Source organism: Syngnathoides biaculeatus, chromosome 12 (genome assembly GCF_019802595.1).
Source record: "Syngnathoides biaculeatus isolate LvHL_M chromosome 12, ASM1980259v1, whole genome shotgun sequence".
Taxonomy (NCBI): Eukaryota; Metazoa; Chordata; class Actinopteri; order Syngnathiformes; family Syngnathidae; genus Syngnathoides; species Syngnathoides biaculeatus.
The window spans coordinates 12,646,743-12,665,667 of NC_084651.1; the positions used below are offsets into that span (position 1 = coordinate 12,646,743).

The 18,925-nt window shown below is 44.1% G+C and overlaps 1 protein-coding gene and 1 non-coding gene across 3 annotated transcripts; both read left to right on the plus strand.

Annotated features, from left to right (window-relative positions):
- The first annotated feature begins 9,042 nt into the window (after positions 1 to 9,042).
- On the plus strand, positions 9,043 to 18,521 carry pprc1 (PPARG related coactivator 1). Of its 2 annotated transcripts, none has more exons than XM_061836655.1 (14): positions 9,043 to 9,218; positions 11,847 to 11,942; positions 12,040 to 12,186; positions 12,384 to 12,458; positions 12,542 to 14,411; positions 14,664 to 14,717; positions 15,169 to 15,229; positions 15,438 to 15,505; positions 15,769 to 16,426; positions 16,499 to 16,696; positions 16,767 to 16,833; positions 16,905 to 17,026; positions 17,891 to 18,042; positions 18,128 to 18,521. In XM_061836655.1, the coding sequence occupies exons 1-14, from the start codon at positions 9,138 to 9,140 to the stop codon at positions 18,226 to 18,228; spliced, it is 3,750 nt and encodes a 1,249-aa protein (XP_061692639.1). In that variant the 5' UTR covers positions 9,043 to 9,137; the 3' UTR covers positions 18,229 to 18,521. The 2 variants fall into 2 exon arrangements, with proteins under 2 accessions (XP_061692639.1, XP_061692637.1); XM_061836653.1 differs by having other exon boundaries at positions 9,044 to 9,218; positions 15,754 to 16,426; positions 18,128 to 18,520.
- Positions 17,067 to 17,206, plus strand: LOC133510301 (small nucleolar RNA SNORA50). The gene has a single exon (XR_009797582.1). It is a non-coding gene; the product is annotated as a small nucleolar RNA SNORA50 (small nucleolar RNA).
- Positions 18,522 to 18,925: the final 404 nt, after the last annotated feature.

Genomic DNA, 18,925 nt, shown 5'->3' on the forward strand with positions numbered 1-18,925 from the left:
GGCAGTGGCTGCATCATTAACAGGCATGTTGCAACACAAGTGGGAGGGGAAATGAAACAGAAAGACTTGATTGCACGGCAGACAGCAGTAAGTAAGACGACATAGAGCTCAGTGTTGGTGTTGGTGTTGGTGTTGGTGTTGGTGTGTGAGTGTGCGGGCATTGATGCATTGTCTATTTTTGCCGCGCTTGCTGCGGGAGATAAACATTCTCAGCCGGGGCCCAGAGGCAGAGGGGTCGTTAATACAAAACCATCACATGCACCCCTGCCTCATGTAGGAGTGATCCCCATCTCGCCCCCCATTTTCCTTCTCTCTCATTACTACCTTTGGCTGCACAGAGAAGATGCGTGTTAATCACCGCAGACGGTATCGATTAAAAATCCAAAGCCCACCTGGAGAGCCGAGACACTCAAGGCCCACAGGAGTTGGTGGTTGTGGGGGGGGGCATGTTAATATGCACTCGCTCGCTAACATCAAGACCTTTTCATTCTCTTCGACACTCTGGTATCCCCTTCTCTCGCTCATTGTCATCAGCCACAACTTAACCTTTTGGCAGTTTAGTCCATTTCCATTCCCACCAAAACATCTCTTTTGTCACTCTAACAAAACGCCTCTATCCCGTTACTAATGCATTTTATCATTGCTTGTTTTTAGGATTACACAACACTACTGAACTAACGTCTCTGAAACCTCGTTCTCATAGGCCAGGAAAACTCCTTTAAGCCTATGTTCACTCAGCCAAATATGATGTCTAATTCAGATTTGTTTTCTAAATTCAATCTTTATATGTAGAATTGATGAAAAAGAATGCATCCAAGAAGTGTCACATATGCAATAAGTGAAGGATGGCTACGCCTTTGGTGCCCCACGTGTCGCGAAAATATTTTCCAGTCGAACTTCAATAAATTTTGTGGCTACCTAACAAAAAAAAACGCACTTATCATCCGATTTATTTCCACACACGAAAGACACTATGGTCGAATTTGAATAATCGGAATGGACCTTTCCGACCTGTCAATCACTCGTACAATAATCGCCAATCAGATAGCCGCATTGTCTTACCCTTTGGCTTGATCCGCTCCTCTTGTCATCATGTCCCACAAGCAATGCTGGTTATCGGTGGCGTGCGCTTGGAAAAGTTAATGTTACGAAGAAAATAGTCCTCAGATGCGCTTGGGGAATGTGCAATTCTGATGAAAGATATCCTGCTAGGTTACAAAGGGCCCGGTTGATTCATTTTCCAAAGCCTAAAACACGGTTGACGAAATGTCTACGATGGATTAAGGCTCGCGGAAATGCGCACGTACAACTAAATGTGGACAATATCAACAAACACAAGGCTGTATGTTTGAAGGTAAGTGAGGGAGAAATAGCTTCTCTGAGTTTGATTGAATTATTATCAGTGCTTTATACATTGCAGGAGAACAACTTTCACTTTGTTCGTGTATCACCGACCTGCTGAATGAAGTGTGTAATGTTTTATGCCGACGAGTCGGGTTCGGGATACGTAAATCCTGGATGTCATGCAAGAGAAATGTCAATTTGTATCACATCGGACTTTTAAGACAGAGCACTGGGTTCCATTACAAGCCAAGTCAAACTTTTTCGTCTGGTGACTACTGTACTGACTGAGTTCATCACCATTATTTACATGCACTTGAAGAAAATTGAACCGAACTCACTTCTAAAGACAACAATGATATTACTCGTGATCTTTCTGAATAAAAAGTACTCACCCTGTTTTACATTCACAGTACGATTCCACTGTTTTATCCTGTTGGATTTCAATATGAAGTTTGTGAGGCGTCGAACTTTTTTTGCATCGATCGCCAACATTTCGCTGTAACTCTGACATTGCGTCCTGCTCCATACAAAATCTAAGTTGCGTGCACATATCTTTGCATGAAATAGTTGAGACCTATCTGTAGAACTGTCTTGGACAAGTCTGACGTATTTGGCAAAAAAACATACCCCAATATTATCTGGAATACGCGATAATCGACTTCAAACACGTTATGGTCAAACGCCATTTTGAAAGCTTGTGGGACATGGCTAAGGGGGCGGAGCTTAAGATCACCATCAGAAAGGTCCATTGTATTGTTCATATTGACATGAAAAAATATCCAATACATGTCACAAATGAATAAATGGAATTGAGAGGTACTGCAATTCCTACTCTGCTCAGCATGTGACTTCTCCTTCGACAAAAAAGGTATGTAGCACAACAAGAATTATTTCTAACGTCCTGGTCACCCAGAGTTCCAGTCATTGATTAAACATGGATTCTTTATTATTACACGTTTGCAAGTGAAGATACACAACTAGTAGAAATGACTATAAAGCATTTTGCCTTTGCTCTGAATGCTCTCAAATTAAACTCTACAGTTTCCACTTTGCGCCAACAGCTTCTCGGTGGTCAACAGCCACATCCCGGGAAACGCAAAAGACGCTCGTTTTCTTTCATCGTATTTACTTGTCAACGCGTCTTGTTCCTACATTCAAGTCAAAATGAAATGAGAATGATGTGGCAATTGTTTCCAATGCGGTAATTCCACTCAGCGGTGTCAAATAAACGGATTCGGACTCAAACAGCTTCTTTGCCCTTGTCAACTAGATTTTCAAACGGGTGACTTATGAGTTCACAGCGACGCTTATAGCGGTAGCCGTCATAACAGCTTGTCACCTTTTTTGTACAATCCTGCTGTTGATTATGGCGCACCTTCTGATGCTTCATGGCTTTTTGTTCTGTGTACATTTGTATGTACTGTATGGCCTAAATGTACATTTTGTTGTCTTTGGAATTCAAACTATGGGGGGAAAGCCTGTTTATTCCAACATCCTTGGCTAAAGAAAATAATTCTGATGCATTCAGTGCTGAGTGGTTTTTCCATTTCCCCTCAATACTATTTTGAAAATCGTGAAAAACAAAAAGGGTCTAACCATGAAACAGATTAGATGTGGCATTGTCTGAGGACAGTTTTGAAGGGGGGGCAACAAACAAAGTAGCCAAGAATCCCTTTAGGAACTGAATCAGGTTTAAGATTCTGTTCCATGGAACCGTATTTTGATCATGTTTTCAATCTTGTTATATTTTTTTGGTTGCACATGTTACATTCTTCCTCTTTTCCTTTCCGCTTGTCCCGTCAGGGGTCGCCACAGCACGTGCTACGTTACAAATGCATAAAATAACTGCAGGATTCCAGGTGGGAGACGCATTTTTATGAGCAAATCTTCGCATGCTGACAATCACACTTGACTTACTCGAGCGCAAAAGCAAGTCTTGCACTTGATCTCGTCAAGACCGATCTTGACTGTTGACTGCCTCTGCTGTGATATAACATCTGACAACTTGGCTGTCGGATAAGTAAGTATGCACATATGGATGTTCCCCTGCTACTTAAGACCCCATTGTGCAGGTCTGACAAAAGCTCGCATCACTTGCGTCTGTCACTCAGCGGCAGCTAAGCAACAAAGAGCAAATATGAGTCAGCCTGGGAACGAGAGCTGACAGGCACATTGGCTACACACCAGTGAACAGGCAGCCGCATCAGTTAAATGTCATACACCATGTCAGACAACGTTTCTGGGAGCCAGACACAATGAACATCCCTGCGGGCTGCCTTCTCCCAGTCACAAACGCTATCCGCCGCCACATGTTGTTGTTATTTATTTATTTTATGTGAATGTAGTTTTAAGGACGGGATCAAACAAAGGCAGACGGAGGAAGATTGTGTGAATGTGATTCCAAAAATGGCTTCCAGGAGCAATTAAAGCTGCTGTGGCAGGACCAGGCGTGCTCTCTCTCCTCCCTCCTGCGCGTACAGATGCCCTCACTGCGTCGACATGTCAACAACAAGCGCTCCTCTTAAGAAGTTCGAACATCACCTCGCCTGGTCTACTTTCGGCACACACCTGCTTGAACACACCCACGCCGCTTACGTCGAGACAGCATACGCTCACACCGTTCCCTCTCTCTACCTAAAATCCAAAGTGAATGTCTCAAAGGCTCCTGATGCTGTCATTCATGCAATCGCTGGTTATCCGCACCGCTCTCCTTCATCACCGCACTCCATTCTCAGTGCTTACCTTTTTTGTTTTTGTTTTTTTTTCTTTTCGCCCACGCTCGCCAGCAATAGCCCGCCCGGGTCAGCCAACGCAGCGGAAGCCGAGCCGAGCCAGTAGGCGAAGAAAGAGGGAGCGAGACGCTGGAGGAAGAAAGTGTGATGAGCAGATGCTGATATAGGACACAAATAGAAGGGGGGATCGAGCAATGTGCAAATTGGATGACGAGAAGGAAGGAGTGAATGAAGGAAGGAAGCAGGAGGTGGGGGGGGTGAGGAAAGGAGGAGGGAGGGGGCCTGCTCTCCGCTGCACTGTTATGACGCAGAGCAACATCCACTCTCTCCGCTCCAGCCCCATCCTTCTATGCACATCGGGGTGGGGGGTGGGGGGGCTGTATCCATGGCAACGGCAGAGCAAGAGTTAGTAGTTAGTGGCAGAGTGCTGTTATCACGTAGATGTGCATCTCACAGCTTCTGAAAGGAGTAAATAAATTAAAACGACATGCAATGAGAAGCAGACTGGTCGGACTTGTTGCCCACAAGAGGACAGAGTGGGGAAACTGGATGGGCAAGTTGATTCGATCAGTCAAAGGGAACAGAAAACAACAGACCTGAAAAATGGCAAACTCAATAAATGAGCAGCTCTGAGCTTTGGCAACCAAGGGAACGATACAGAATGAGATTCTACAGAAGCATTACAAGTTACAACCATATAACGTCTGGGCAAATTAAACTGGTTTCCATTGAATTGCTAAAATACGTGCGTGCAGTCTGAATAAGATCCTGAAAGATGTAACGTTACAAATGCAAAACACATATCCTTGTTCTTCAATCCAAACCATGGAGCTTTTCTCCTTTTTTGCTTTCATCAGTTTGTTCAGGTTCAAAGGAAACAAATTACTGAATTTGGAAATACATGTTATTGGAAAGAGACCTATAAAATTTCTGCATAGTTTTTGTCCCTAATATTATTGTTGTTGCCATGTTTTTGTGGGAGGCGGCACTGTGAATCAGATGGTAAAGCGTTGGCCTCATTTCTGAGGACCTGGGTTCAATCCCGGCCCCGCCTGTGTGGAGTTTACATGTTCTCCCCGTGCCTGTGTGGATTTTCTCCGGGCACTCCATTCTCCTCCCACATCCCCCAAAACATCCATCCATTTTCTTTGCCGCTTATCCTCACAAGGGTCGCGGGCAGGAGGCGGAGTACACCCTGAACTGGTTGCCAGCCAATCGCAGGCCACATGAAGACAAACAGCTGCACTCACAATCACACCTAGGGGCAATTTAGAGTGTCCAATTAATGTTGCATGTTTTTGGGACCAGAGTGCCTGGAGAAAACCCTCGCAGGCACGGGGAGAACATGCAAACTCCACACAGCCGGGGCCGGGGATGAACCCGGGTCCTCAGAACTGTGAGGCCAACGCTTTACCATCTGATCCACCGTGCCGCCTCCCACAAAAAAATGCAACATTAATTGGCCACTCTAAATTGCCCCTAGGTGTAATTGTGAGTGCGGCTGTTTGTCTCCATGTGCCCTGTGATTGGCTAGCAACCAGTTCAGTGTGTATCCCGCCTCCTGCCCTTTTGACAGCTGGTATAGACTCCAGCACTCCCCGCAACCCTCGTGAGGATAAGCAGAAAAACAAGAAAATGGATGGATTAGGATTATTATAATTAGTAATATTACTAATATAGGACTTCACTCTGTTGAGGGAGGATGGATGGATGGATGGATGGATGGATGGATGGATGATGGATGGATGGATGGATGGATGGATGGATGGATGGAATATCTGAACTCAAGAACGTGGGTCCATTGATTGGGACATCAACAAGGGAAATTTTCAAATCAAAGCACAAAGGGACATTAAACAAGCTTTGTGTGGAGTGAGTACTCAGACGTGAGCTGTAGCCAATAGCATCTCTTGTATGTATCTGTATATGTATTGTATGTATCTTGTAAAACCCGACATCACGTGGGCGCCTCACCAACTTGAGCATCTACACTGCAGTAGCATTGGATACTATCTGATTTATATCCACATATGAACGATTGCCTGTGTCAGATTTGAAAAAAAAAGTCAAAGTTGTACACTCCACATTCATGGGGACAAAAATCAGATACGTTACACTGACCAAAAAATGTGAAAAGTGTGAAAATGGGAAAAATGGAGGCAACACTCAAGCAGATACCTCCAAAAAAAGGGTCTCATTGATATTCATCTTTGCTGATATCACATCCGCCAATCTGCAGACCCCACCCTTGTTGGGCCACACTCAAACAGATCATTTTAACGGGCCACTGACACGTAAAACATAATTTTTAGGGTGTTGTTAATTTGAAAAAAATCAGCCTGAATGGACCCTGCCGTTTGGTCACAACACGTCAGAATGTTGCCCTATATGGATTTTTGCATCTCCTGCCATGAAAATCATCTCGAAGCATGTGTTGGAGAAGAACCAGGAAGTGACATTTTTTTGCAGACACCCACACTGGAGGGTTCAAATGTTTATACCTGTTTTACTGGCGAGAAGTAAGCTGTTTTTGTCTGCGTGTTAGCCAAAATGCCGGCTTGTTGTATTGCTGGATTTTGCTCGAACGCTCGGGAGGATGGATTCACTCTTCACATGTTTCCAAAAGACCCAGTTCATTGTGAAAAAATGGATTGTACAGGTACAAAGGACGAGACCTTCGCGTGTTCCAAATAACAGGTTGGTGTTTAAAGAGCTATTAATAAAATAACAGTTGGGGGGAACTAATTTGTCTCACAGTTTACAGCAGTGGTCACCAAAGCAGTGGCCGCGGGCGAATGGTAGCCCGCGAGGACCATATAAGTTGCCGCGAGGTATATTCTAAAAATACCATAGGCCACAAATTGTTACTATTACTTGTGCTTTAAATTTTGAATCTGACTTGCTTACGTGAAATAAAAGTTTAAAATAACTGTAATGTCATTTACTACAATAAATTAAAACAATTTTTTTATGTACGTGTAATGAACTGAATCTGAAATTTGCCGCAAACAGGTCATGTAGCCCTTCATACGATCGCTGCCCACGAAGTAGCCCTCAGCCTCAAAAAGTTTGCTGAGCCTTGGTTTAGAGCAAATGTTACATGTGAATTTAGAATAAATCTCCTTGGTCAAACCAGCAAAATATAACAAAGCACTTGTATTGTGTTTAAGACAATTTAATCACACACATTACAGCACAACACAAAACAATACCGAAATAGAAGTACAAAGACGGTTTAGTAGCGTGTCACACGAGCTAACTAGCTAAATGACGTATAGTCACCAAACTCGAACAAATGTTATTTCCAGTGAATGTTCCAGGAAGGCGGCACGGTGTACCCAGCTGGTAAAGCGTTGGCCTCACAGTTTTGAGGACCCGGGTTCGATCCCTTTGTGGAGTTTGCATGTTCTCCCCGTGCCTGCGTGCGTTTCTTCCGGGCACTCCGGTTTCCTCCCACATGCCAAAAAATTCCAAATTAAATGGACACTTAAATAGCCCCTATGTGTGATTGTGAGTGTGGCTGTTTGTCTCAATGTGCCCTGCGATTGGCTGGCAACCAGTTCAGGGTGCACCCCGCCTGCTCCCCGTTGACAGCTGGAATAGGCTCCAGCACTCCCCGCCACCCTAGTGAGGATATGCGGCTAAAGAAAATGGTGGCAGTGTGGCCGTTTGCCGGTGACCCGCCTTTAGCCTCCGTGTCAGCCCGACGAGGTGGATCGGAGGGGAGGTGGGCACCCGCGTGGAGCGAGGAGAAGGGAGCTCTCGCCCCCACCCCTGACATACTTACTTTGGCCGGCATTGGTTCTCTTGAGTACGCTGCATACACAAGTCATTTTTAATATTTGATCGGGTTCCTCCTCCTCCTCTGTCTGTCGGGGAGTGTTGTCAGTTAGAAGTGATCCGCATATCGTCTAATATGGCTCAAAACGATAAGAAAATATGGGCCCGCTCACTTCACTTGCTTCTGAGATGTTCTTTTGTTCAAAAAAGAGCTTCAGTCTCAGAAGGGGCGTCAGAAGAATCCAAAAATCTCTCTTGTTCATCTGCCATCGCAGGTAGCACAGAGTGTTGTCAATGGCAACTGTCCCAGTGTGACATCTGCAAATGACGTTGCAGGCAATATGGCTGCCACTGGGAGGTCGAGTGAGACTTCCGCAACTTTGCGCATGAATGACACGCTCTCCGCTCATTTTTTTTTTCCGTATAGACATTGAAGTGAGTAATATTATATGTAGTTTTCGCAACAATATCTATTTTAAAATGTATATTTGGGTGTCCGTGGCACTTTAAGGTATCACTGATGAGCTGCCTTTATTTTTATTTGTTTTGTATTGTTTGTTTGTGTGCCGTATTCAATGACTACTTGTACTGGAACAGGACACTCTTACAAAGAGCTTTTGAATGTCAATAAGGCTTTCCTGCTTAAACAATTTCAAATGCAAATTTAACATTGCAATATTAACAACGTTCTCTTTAACTAAGGTTCAGTTGAGTGCACAGTTGGAAGCTTTCGTAGGCATTGATCCAGATGTTGTGTGTTGCAGGATTCTAGGAAGGTTTGAAGAATGCTCCAGGATTGAAGATATTTACAGATGAAGGAGGACATGTTTACATATTCATGACAATTTACAAGGTTAAACTGTGTTTAGTACATTTCGTTGTACCAAATGAGTGGAAATTTAATTAAAATAATCTCTACTGTAGATCAAAATAGCTTCTACTGTAGATGAAAATACTATTAACGACTCTCACAGTCCACTACACCAAATGAAAAGAGATGAAAGAGAAAGACGTTTCTGACGTGATTGTTTTGTAGTTCCTCCGCCCGAAGTTGGGACAGACTGGAGCGCTCCCGCGAATTATGTGAGGATAAGCGGCTTGGAAAGATGGAATGAAAAAAACAACTACAATAAGTGTTAGTTTACCTTTGACCCCTGCCCCTTCGTCAAAATGTCATAATATGTGAGGTTTCGGACCGGCTCCAGCGGCGGCTTCTGATTGGCTGAAGTACTCTTCCCAGTTCATCTGCTAGTAAGGGCAGTAAGGGAGTAAACTTGCAAGATGGCGGTGCGGTGGGGTGCTGCCGAAGAGACTTTAACGGCGTGCCATATGGATTTTTTCCATTTGAATACACTCGGCGAGGTAAAGAATGTGTTATTATTTTAACTTTTTAACAATTGCTCCATTTTTTCGCAATGTTGTGCTTTTATCCAGGGCCCTGCAGTGCCCAAGTTAAACACAACGTGCGATGAAAAGTGACACGTGGATACCACTCGGACCTCACCACACTGTGTTTTCAAAAGCCACTTCTATTTTGTATGACAGATAACGGTCATCTACATGTCTTATGCTTCATCTGCGTATGAATGAAATATGTAGTGTAGCCATTGTGTCGTTTTATCGTCGCGTTGACTAGCATTTAGCAAGCCGGTTTCTGCTGCTTTAAACACGTAAAAAGTATTAAAATGTCCAAACAGCATAGGTGACAGTCGTGCTCTGTTATAGCTTACAGACCCGACTTGTGTATATGTTGTTGCATTATGTTTTTAATTCAAATAATTCGCTTTTGGTTGGAATGCTGCCGCTACTGTTGATTCATTCACACGTGTTGACAAGCCGGCAACGTGCTAGCTCACAGGGTAGCTTGCTAGCGTTGCAAGTCCGACCCCAAAATCTGATTCACGTTGAATAGTTGCTTGAGTTCGTTTGGTCGTCGGCTATGAATTGAATCGCGGTGGATATTTCGGCTGTTTCCCAGACAGTTCGCTGCAGTGCTGTGTCATCATTTCAGCGACGTCGACACGGATGTACACGTCGATTGACAATGCAATTAGTCAGCACACCTTTATTATAATTATTCCGGGTTTGCACAAAGACATTTTAGCGTTTGTGTGCTAAAATAAAAGTAATCACGTGTCCCCTGCTGCAGTTTGATCGCAGTTAAACAGTCACGCATGCGCACAAGACACTGTTGATAAATTTCCTTCAATACTAATGCCGTCTGCATCTCGTGGAGAAAAATTAGCAATTTCCACTTTTCGAATTGTGCAATTTGGGTACGGGCCAAAATATAAATAGTGTTGTAGTGCGACACGTGTGTGCGGTACTTCCGCCATGAGGACGGCGTCCGTGAAGTATCAAACATGTCCAATCACTGATTGTGCATGTGTGTTTCCAAACACGTGGGGTGTGCGATGTTGATTGACTGTAAGGGGTGTGCAAACAAATATATTATAAATGAAAATGTTTTGTTAAATTGTGGAAATTATTCCAAATCGATTTTTTTTTTATTTTTTGCAATCGGCTTTATTTAGATCCGCAATGTTTAGGCACCTACAAACTGGTTACATACCGTCCATCCATTTTCTATACTGCTATTCTGCTTGCAGGTGTGCTGTAGTTTATTGTTGTGGACTTCAGGCCAATGGAGGGGGGGGGGGTGCACCTAATCAATCAAAAGCTTTATTTGAACAGAATATTAAAACCTCATTGAGAACTGGCAAAGAAGGTGGGGTACATTTCATAACAAAAATCAATGCAATGAATACATAAAAGAATAAAGATGAAAGAAGATTGTTCAATTTCAAACAGAAAACTGTCAATAGATTTCCATCCACCCACACATAATCACATGAAAAACATACAAACGGCACACAGGAAGGCCACAGCCCGGATTCAAATCGCCTAACCAATCACTCCCCTAAACATGATGCAATATAAAGCTGATTCTGGTTCAAAATATGGCATAAAGTACAGACTAAGCTATAAAATAGAACCGAACCAAACAAGGCTGCATGTGCTCCATGGGCCATACTTTGCATCCTCCTGCGTTATAAATGAGGGTGCATCAAAGATGTATACTGTAATTGTACATCAAAGTTTTTAATGTAAGTGTTTAACAGTCTAGCACTTTATAGAGACTATCCTCACATGGTCACGGGAGTGCTGGAACCTATCCGAGGTAACTTCAGGCAAAAGACGGACTACACCATGAACTGGTCGCCAGTCAGTCGCAGGGCAGACGGTCTGTTTATTTTTTGAGTAAAGTCATATTTACCTTGATTAGATTTCATTCTTAAACGAAATTAGGGGGTGTAGTCTCCCCTTGCCACTTGGGTTTTCTTTTCTGACTCAGCTGTTAGTTACACAAGTATCCATCCATCCATTTTCTTTGCCACTTATCCTCATGAGGGTCGTGGGAAGTGCTGGAGCCTGTCAACGGGCAGGAGGCGGGGTCCACCCTGAACTGGTTGCCAGCCAATCGCAGGGCACATCGAGATTAACAGCCACAATCACATCTAGGGGAAATTTAGAGTGTCCAATTAATGTTGCATGTTTTTGGGATTTGGGAGGAAAACGGAGTGTGAGGAGAAAACCCACGCAGGCACACATGCAAACTCAACACAGGCGGGTCTGGGATTGAACCCGGGTCCTCAGAACCGTGATGTCAACGCTTTACCAGCTTATTCACTGTGCCACCCGCAATACAGGTATGTGCCAAAAAATTAGAATGAGGGAAATATATAACATACATGTTTTTTTTTTTTTTTTTTTTTTTTAAACCAGTTATTGAAATAGATGGACTTTCCCTCTGTTCAGTTTTTATTTTTTGGCACATACCTGTATTATGGCTTCACTCTCAATTTTCAGACCAAATTTTAGACATTTTCAAGAGGACTCTTGGCAACATGCAGCCAGTCATGTTCATACAATGTGTTTCAGGTTATTCTATTCTGATTGCATTTTGATGTTGTTTCTTGTCTTTTTAAGGGTGCTGAATTGTGCCCCGGAGAAACACTGGAGTCTCTTCAAAGCTACGTGGACCCCTCAATCCTTTCCATCTTTGATGACACCCCATCAATGGAGGCAAGTCTCCACTTCTTGCCTAGGCGTCATTTGCATGTGTATTTATACCTTTATTATTAATACTGTTTTTATTCTTGTCGTTATCATCATCATTTAGACAAAAGGACAAGACCAGAACATTGAAGCCACGCTGTTAACCGCTCTGGCGGACATCATCGACAATATGGATGATGAGAACCCGTCCCCGTTTGACATGCTGCCTGAGTTAGACCTGCTGTCGGGTCAGGGCAGAGAACAGTCGCCGGTTAGTGCCCAGCTATCATGCATAGCTCTCGATAAGTCTCCCTAATAGTTCCTGCCACACAAACCCCAATTGGGGCCCAAGTTCTAGATGAGATTCTATGACAGCACAAGGCTTCAAAAACTTGATCTACAATTAATTTGAACGTAGAGGGGGGAAAAATCCATTATATTGTGCTTTTTTTTTTCCCCATATTGCAGCTCAAAAGATTGGCCTGTCTGTCACGGTCCCCTCCACGGAGAGACTCATGTTTAAGACCACTATTGACTGGAAAGGTAGCTCTCCCCACACAAATGGTGGATATACTTTTACTGCTTTCCTGTTTGATTTTTAACAGTTCACTCCTATTTGAACTCAGAACCTCCCCATGAGGAAGAGAAGTGACGGAGATGAACAGGATGCCGACTCTCTCACGCTGAGTCCACTGAGTCCCACTTTCCTTTCTGACTGCACTTTGCCAAATTGGGAGTGTCTGGCCATCCCGGTTCCAGTCACCGTTCAGCAGGAAAGTGCTGACGGTCTATCAGTCGACCTGGACGACTTAGTGAAACACAGGCATCCATACTGCGTGACAATTAGCATGGAGGATGACAAGGGCATGCAGATGTTGCCTGAAGGAGGAATCTTACTTGAAGTGGTGGATCAGGGTGAAAATGGAGAGCCAATCCTGGCCATCCAAGACCTCCCAGTTCCTCTGTCAACTGAAGGGTTTACAGAAAATGAGCCAAGGGCAGGTGATGAGGACGAAGTAGCTTCTGAGAGCTCAGAGCATGTTGTTGTTGACGATGATGATGATGATGGAGCATTCTCTCAAGTTCCGGTGAAAATTCCAGGCTTATGTTTCGATAGGAAAGATAACATCATGATTAACAAGCAGAAGGAAGCTACCTTAGCAAGAAGCCCCACTCGTCGGAAAAGGAAAAAGAAATGCAAGAAACATTGCCCACCTGTTGAGGGTCGGGTCCTCAGGAGTGCGACGATAAGTAAAAAACAAGAATTACACATAGAGTTGAAAAATAGGCAACTCAAGAAAGAGAAGAAAAATAAAATGCCAAAGGATCCATCTGGTCCTGAAGATCGCTTTCTAAAACTTAAGGTGATAACTTCACGCCAAAGTGAATCCCAAGCAGAAATCACCTCTTTGGTTCCTGAGTCTAGTGTGAAAGCTGTTACGTTTGTGCCACCACAGGCCACAGGACTGTTAAAACCTGCTGTTCATGAAAGTCCAGGCCCAGTAATCTCCTCCCAGCAGCCAGATAAAATGTCCAAAGAGGTGTCACAAACTTCTGATGAGATCTGCAGCCAACCATCTTTAGTGTCTTCCAGCAACCTAGCAGCTGCTAACACCACATTGACTGTGGACGAACCCCTCCCGCCTGTGGCTCCTGCAGCTCCAGAGCCAAAGCCCAAGTCCCTCAGTCTGGCCGAGTATAGACGGCTTCGGCTGCAGAAGAAGCCTGTTCCAGTTCAAAAACAAGGGGACAACAGCACCAAGTGGCCAAGCCTTCCGGAGCTCCCCAAAGAATTGCCCCCTATCCCCTGTTTGCCTCATCCCACTCCCAGGGATACTCGGTGGCCCACCTTCCAGGCTGGAAAGCAGGTGGTCGAGATCAAACCTGCCTGGCAACCCCGGGGACCCTGTGCCCCGCCCACGCCTGAGGCACTCTTGGTGCCACCTGCCTATATGGTCTCCTCAACCAACAAGACTGCTAATGCTGTTCCTACACAATCAAAAGAGGTATTGAATCCAAAGCCAAATGTGCCCCAAAAACCTTCAGCTGGTACTCCTGATTCTGTCAACACTCATGTCTCTAAATGCCAGCCAGTGCACCAACCAACAGACAAGTGTACTAAACTGTCAGAAGATGACACTGAAGTCACTATGAGGCCTCCACAGTTTGTCAAAACCACTGCACAGACAATTCAGTGCAACTCTGCTGCTGCTGCTGTTCCCATTCCCAGTCCAGTGGAGAAGACCCCAGTTTCCCAGAATGTGCCCAAGGTCATTCCTCACTCCACTCCTTCCTCAAATAATCACAGTACACCTGCAAAGGCCCCAACAATGAATCCCAAACCCTCTTCCGCTCCATCCGTTCTCCCCTTGACATCCTCAAGTCTTAAATCAGAACCTGTTGTGGTAAAACCAAAACCACAAGTCACCTCAACGGGAGCTCCAAAGGCAAAGAGTCCCACACAGGAGCTCATTGAGTCCTTCACTGCTGAGATGGGTGAGCTTTTCAATTGCACACCAGAGTCTCGCAATAAGTAATGCTCATTAAACTATTTGGCAACTACACATTCAGTTAAATGGCGCTAGCAACTGAAATTCCTAATGGGAATCCTAGCTCAAAAAATATTTATAATTTATAATAAGGTCTCCCCTTCAGAATGTTTAAGTACCCCATCCCCATGTTTCTCCAATTGTTTCTCTTTGCCTATCAATTTGTGGTTTTAATCATTCACCTGTTTTTGTATGATAGGTATTGAGGCAGCTGATCTGACCAGCCTGTTGGAGCAGTTTGAGGAAACGCAAGGTAAGCAAATTAATTTTTTTACAAGTCAATTGGAGTTTTTTTTTTTTTTTTTTTAGGGATTTTTTTATAGCAATGATGTTGAATTTGTGCATATACATGGCAGCTTTTCTTGTGGGAAGTAGTATTTTCTGAAGGTCGCACTCACTCCCTATAGAAAAAAAAAAAAAAAAAAAAGATGGGTTTTGTGGGGGCCAGAGATGCTGTGGAATTCTGCCCATTCTGCAAATCCATTTAACCCTCGCCATGCTGTCTTTTGTTGGTGGATGTACAAGGCTCAACCCCACATTGTGCGTACAGCGGATGTACTCAAACGTACATTAGGTAGTGTCAATTGGAGCGTTATAGAGCTCTCGTCGTGTCTTGGTTGGCCGTGACAGTTGTGTTGCGCTTGCACTGACATTTCTATCCACTTATAAATCTCTACTCTGCCACTATCCTTATCTCTCTTCAGCCAAAGAGCAACAAAGTGGACTGGAGGTCTGTGGTAGAGCAGCAGCTGTAGGAAACTCTAGGTGAGTTACCCTACAGCCCTCACGCTGCTCTGTGGGTATGACGGAGTCAAATGTGTGCACATGTGATTGGAGTGACTCCCCCTTATTTGCCAAGACCTGCCACTAATGTCAAGCCTCGGAATTGGCTTCAGAACTGTGTGAACTACAGTCACACTAAAAGACGTACCAGCAAATACATGTGCAATATTGACTTGTGCTCACTTTTCAGCGCCAAATTTGCACATGAAAGAACTGTGGTGGAGCGTGTCAGAGCCAATGATCTCTCAAGCCCTGCAGGTAATTCAGATGATGCCTACAAGGCGGTTTAAATGTTTATAATGCTATAAGTCAAATCATGTATGTCCATACGCACCTGGTGTGCACACTGACATCATGCATTATGAAGGCTCAGTTAAGTCATATTTGTCAAATTTCTAAATGAGAATTTAGATTACCATATCTTCACATTAGTATCTTTGCATCACAACTGACAAACTGCTGTTCATTTTCAAGCATGATAATGGTGCGCTCTTGGTGATCTTTAGCTTTGACTCCTCCAGCCACTCCTCCACACCAGATGTGGAAACCTCTGGCCCCCGTTGCCGTTCTTGGAAAGGCTAAGTCCTCGGAGTCCTCCAAAATGAACCCATCTAAGGCTATTCAGATAGAGGCCCGTCCGCTGACCTCAGCCAGATTCCACACTAAACCCACTGAAGCTGGCCCCTCTGTGCCGTACGAGGTGGTCTGCATGGATCATGATTACTGCGTCCCCAATAAACATGCTTCGACTGGAGAAGCAGGCAAACGCTGGAATGTCAAACAGAAGATCACAATTAAAGCCATCAAGCACCCTATTGCAACCACTACAGTGCCCCCGTGTGTGCAGGAGCTCACCTGCCAGTCAAACCCAAACACGCAAGCAGTTTTGGCACCTCCAGCAGTTTTGAATGATGACATTGATAGGATAGAGAAATCCTCCGTTCTGGAGACCCCAGAAGCTTCTCCAGCACGGCAGGAGAGCGAATCAACCGAAAGCGGTCTTAAGAAGAGGCCTTTTGAGAGGTCTTATCGCTGGCACGCAACCTCTCGCAGTCCGAGCCCCAAACAGAGGGGACGGAAACAAAGATCCCAAGGTTCCCCCTCAACGTCCAGCAGCTTTGAGTCTGATTCCCACTCATCTCGATCTCGGTCGGGATCCCGCTTGCCATCCAAGAAAAGGTTAGATTCACTTTAAACTATCTGAAATCCCTCAGGATAGTGCTTTGAACACTTCCTCCTGTTCCTCGCTAGGTTCCGTCATCGCCGCTCTCGCAGCAGATACAGCTCTTCATCTCGCTCCTCTTCAAGATCCTCTCTATCCCGCTCTCCTCCCAGGAGGAGAAAATACTCGTATTCCTCCTCTCACTCTGGTTCGTGGAGTCGTTCTCGATCAAGGTCTCAATCTCCCCAAAGACGAGCGTCATGGCGGAAAACCAGAAATCTTTACAGGTACATAGAAGAAACTGCAAATGTTTCTCATGCTTGTTGAATTTGACTGAAGGTGTTTGTTTTTCATTAGTCCTTCATACCGGAGTACAAATGGGTATGCTGCTGAGGATATGAAGTCTCGCAAAGACAAAGCTATAGTAAGCTTCTAAATTTTCATTAGTGGATTTTTGTCAAGTGTTTTTCCTAAATTAATTTTGAAAACTCACAGGAGGAGAGACGGGTTGTTTACATTGGTCGAATTCGAGGCACAATGACACAAAGGGAGCTCAGAGATCGTTTCTCCTACTTTGGCGAAGTGGAGGATTGTACTCTGCACTTTAGGGAACACGGGTGAGTGCTCCATGTTTCTTCTTACGGCATCCGTCCTGTGTTGCATTGTTACTGAACCCTTTTGGTCTCTCCTGTGACTTGAAGGGTCAAGATACAATGCTAGAGCAAATGCAGGCCTGCTCATAACTGGGGCCTCCTTGCTTACATTCAAGGTTGCTCTTTTAAAAGCAAGCCATATCTTTAAATGACGGCCCATCATGACGTGAAGTACCGTAATTTCCGGCCTACAGAGCGCACCGGTTTATAAGGCTCACCGAGTACATTTGTAAAGGAAATACCATTTGGTACATACACAAGCCGCAAGTGCCCACATTGAGACCTTACAAAGAAAGACGGAACACAGTTTTAATACCTTCTTTAAGCTTAACATAGCAACAACACGGTAGCACAAACAGGGCTGGTTTAAAACCATACTGATAAACAGCTGTGGCAGCTACATAGTAGCAACATGGTAGCACCGCACTAATAGAGCCAATTAAAAGCAAACATATTGAAATCACTGAGATGCGGCAGAAACACGCTAGCCCGGTGCTAACAGGGCCGGTTGGGGGAAAAAAAACATACTGGTAAAAATCATTGAGACGTGGCAGCAACACGTTAGCGCAGTGCTAATAAGGCCGGTTTAAAAAAAAAAAACATAACGGTAAAAGTCACTTCCTCGGCACATACATTCCACTGGTCTCACTCTTACCTTTTCTACTCGAGTGCCCCCTTGCGGCCGTTAGACAAAATCCACAAATTAGTCGCATCACTGCATAAGCCACAGGGTTGAAAGCGTGTGGAAAAAAAAAAAAAAGTCGCAGTTTATAGGCCGGAAATTACGGTAGTCATGTCGATTTATGCTAATGCTTTGATCTATTCCAGGGACAACTATGGGTTTGTGACTTACTACGACACCAAAGATGCTTTCACGGCCATTGAAAACGGGAGCAAGTTGCGCAAGCCTGATGAGCTGCCATTTGATCTGTGCTTTGGTGGAAGGCGGCAGTTCTGCAAAACCACTTACGCTGACCTAGGTAGTAGGCAAGACGAGGTGGATGCTCTCAGCCTGTTCGTAGTTTTCTTTCGAATCGTGATCACTCTGCTCGTATTGCTTTTCAGATTCTAACAGAGAGTATGACCCACCAGCTGCAAAAGGCAAGATGAAGACTCTAGACTTCGACACTTTACTGAAGCAGGCTCAGCGAAGTCTGAAGAGGTAACAGGAGGCCTGCCGCAGGAAGCAGCTAACACTTACCTCAAGGGCAAAACTTGTCTTTTCGGTTTGTTGTGACATTCGTTCTGTGAAAATTTATTTTGTTTGGGTAAGTCTAATACCTTCTATCGAAGTGGAAATTTATAATGAAATTATTAAAAGATGTTAAAAAAAATGAAACGTGACATTTTTAATATTTAACTGTAAAAACAATGTATGAAGAGAATCACTTTTAAAGGAGAAAACCAAAAGGGGATCCTATAAAAGTTGAGATGTGTTACATCAAATAGAGGTTCTGCAAACGAATAAAAACAACATGAAATGTCTTGTCTGGTCATTTAAAAAAAAAAAAAAGAGACTTGATTGCCTCATCCACTACAGTACACTGGTCCAAGAATGATTGTTAGGTGATTACAAAATAAAATATACTATTGTGGCAAAACCTAGTGCCAAATATATCCCCATTTTTGCATCCATTTTGGAATAAACAGACATTTGACAGCCCCCTAAAAACACTGGAGACGTGATTAGCGTTCAACTTGAGTCATTCTTAAGATATATGCAACTTTGTGGTTTAAAAAAAATAAGCAAAATTTAAATGTACTCATCCCACCAGTTACCACCTCTCACATGCACGAACAAGCTTGCATGGGCCACTGCTGCTCCACTTGTACCATAACACTACTGGTTGGAAATTTTTATAT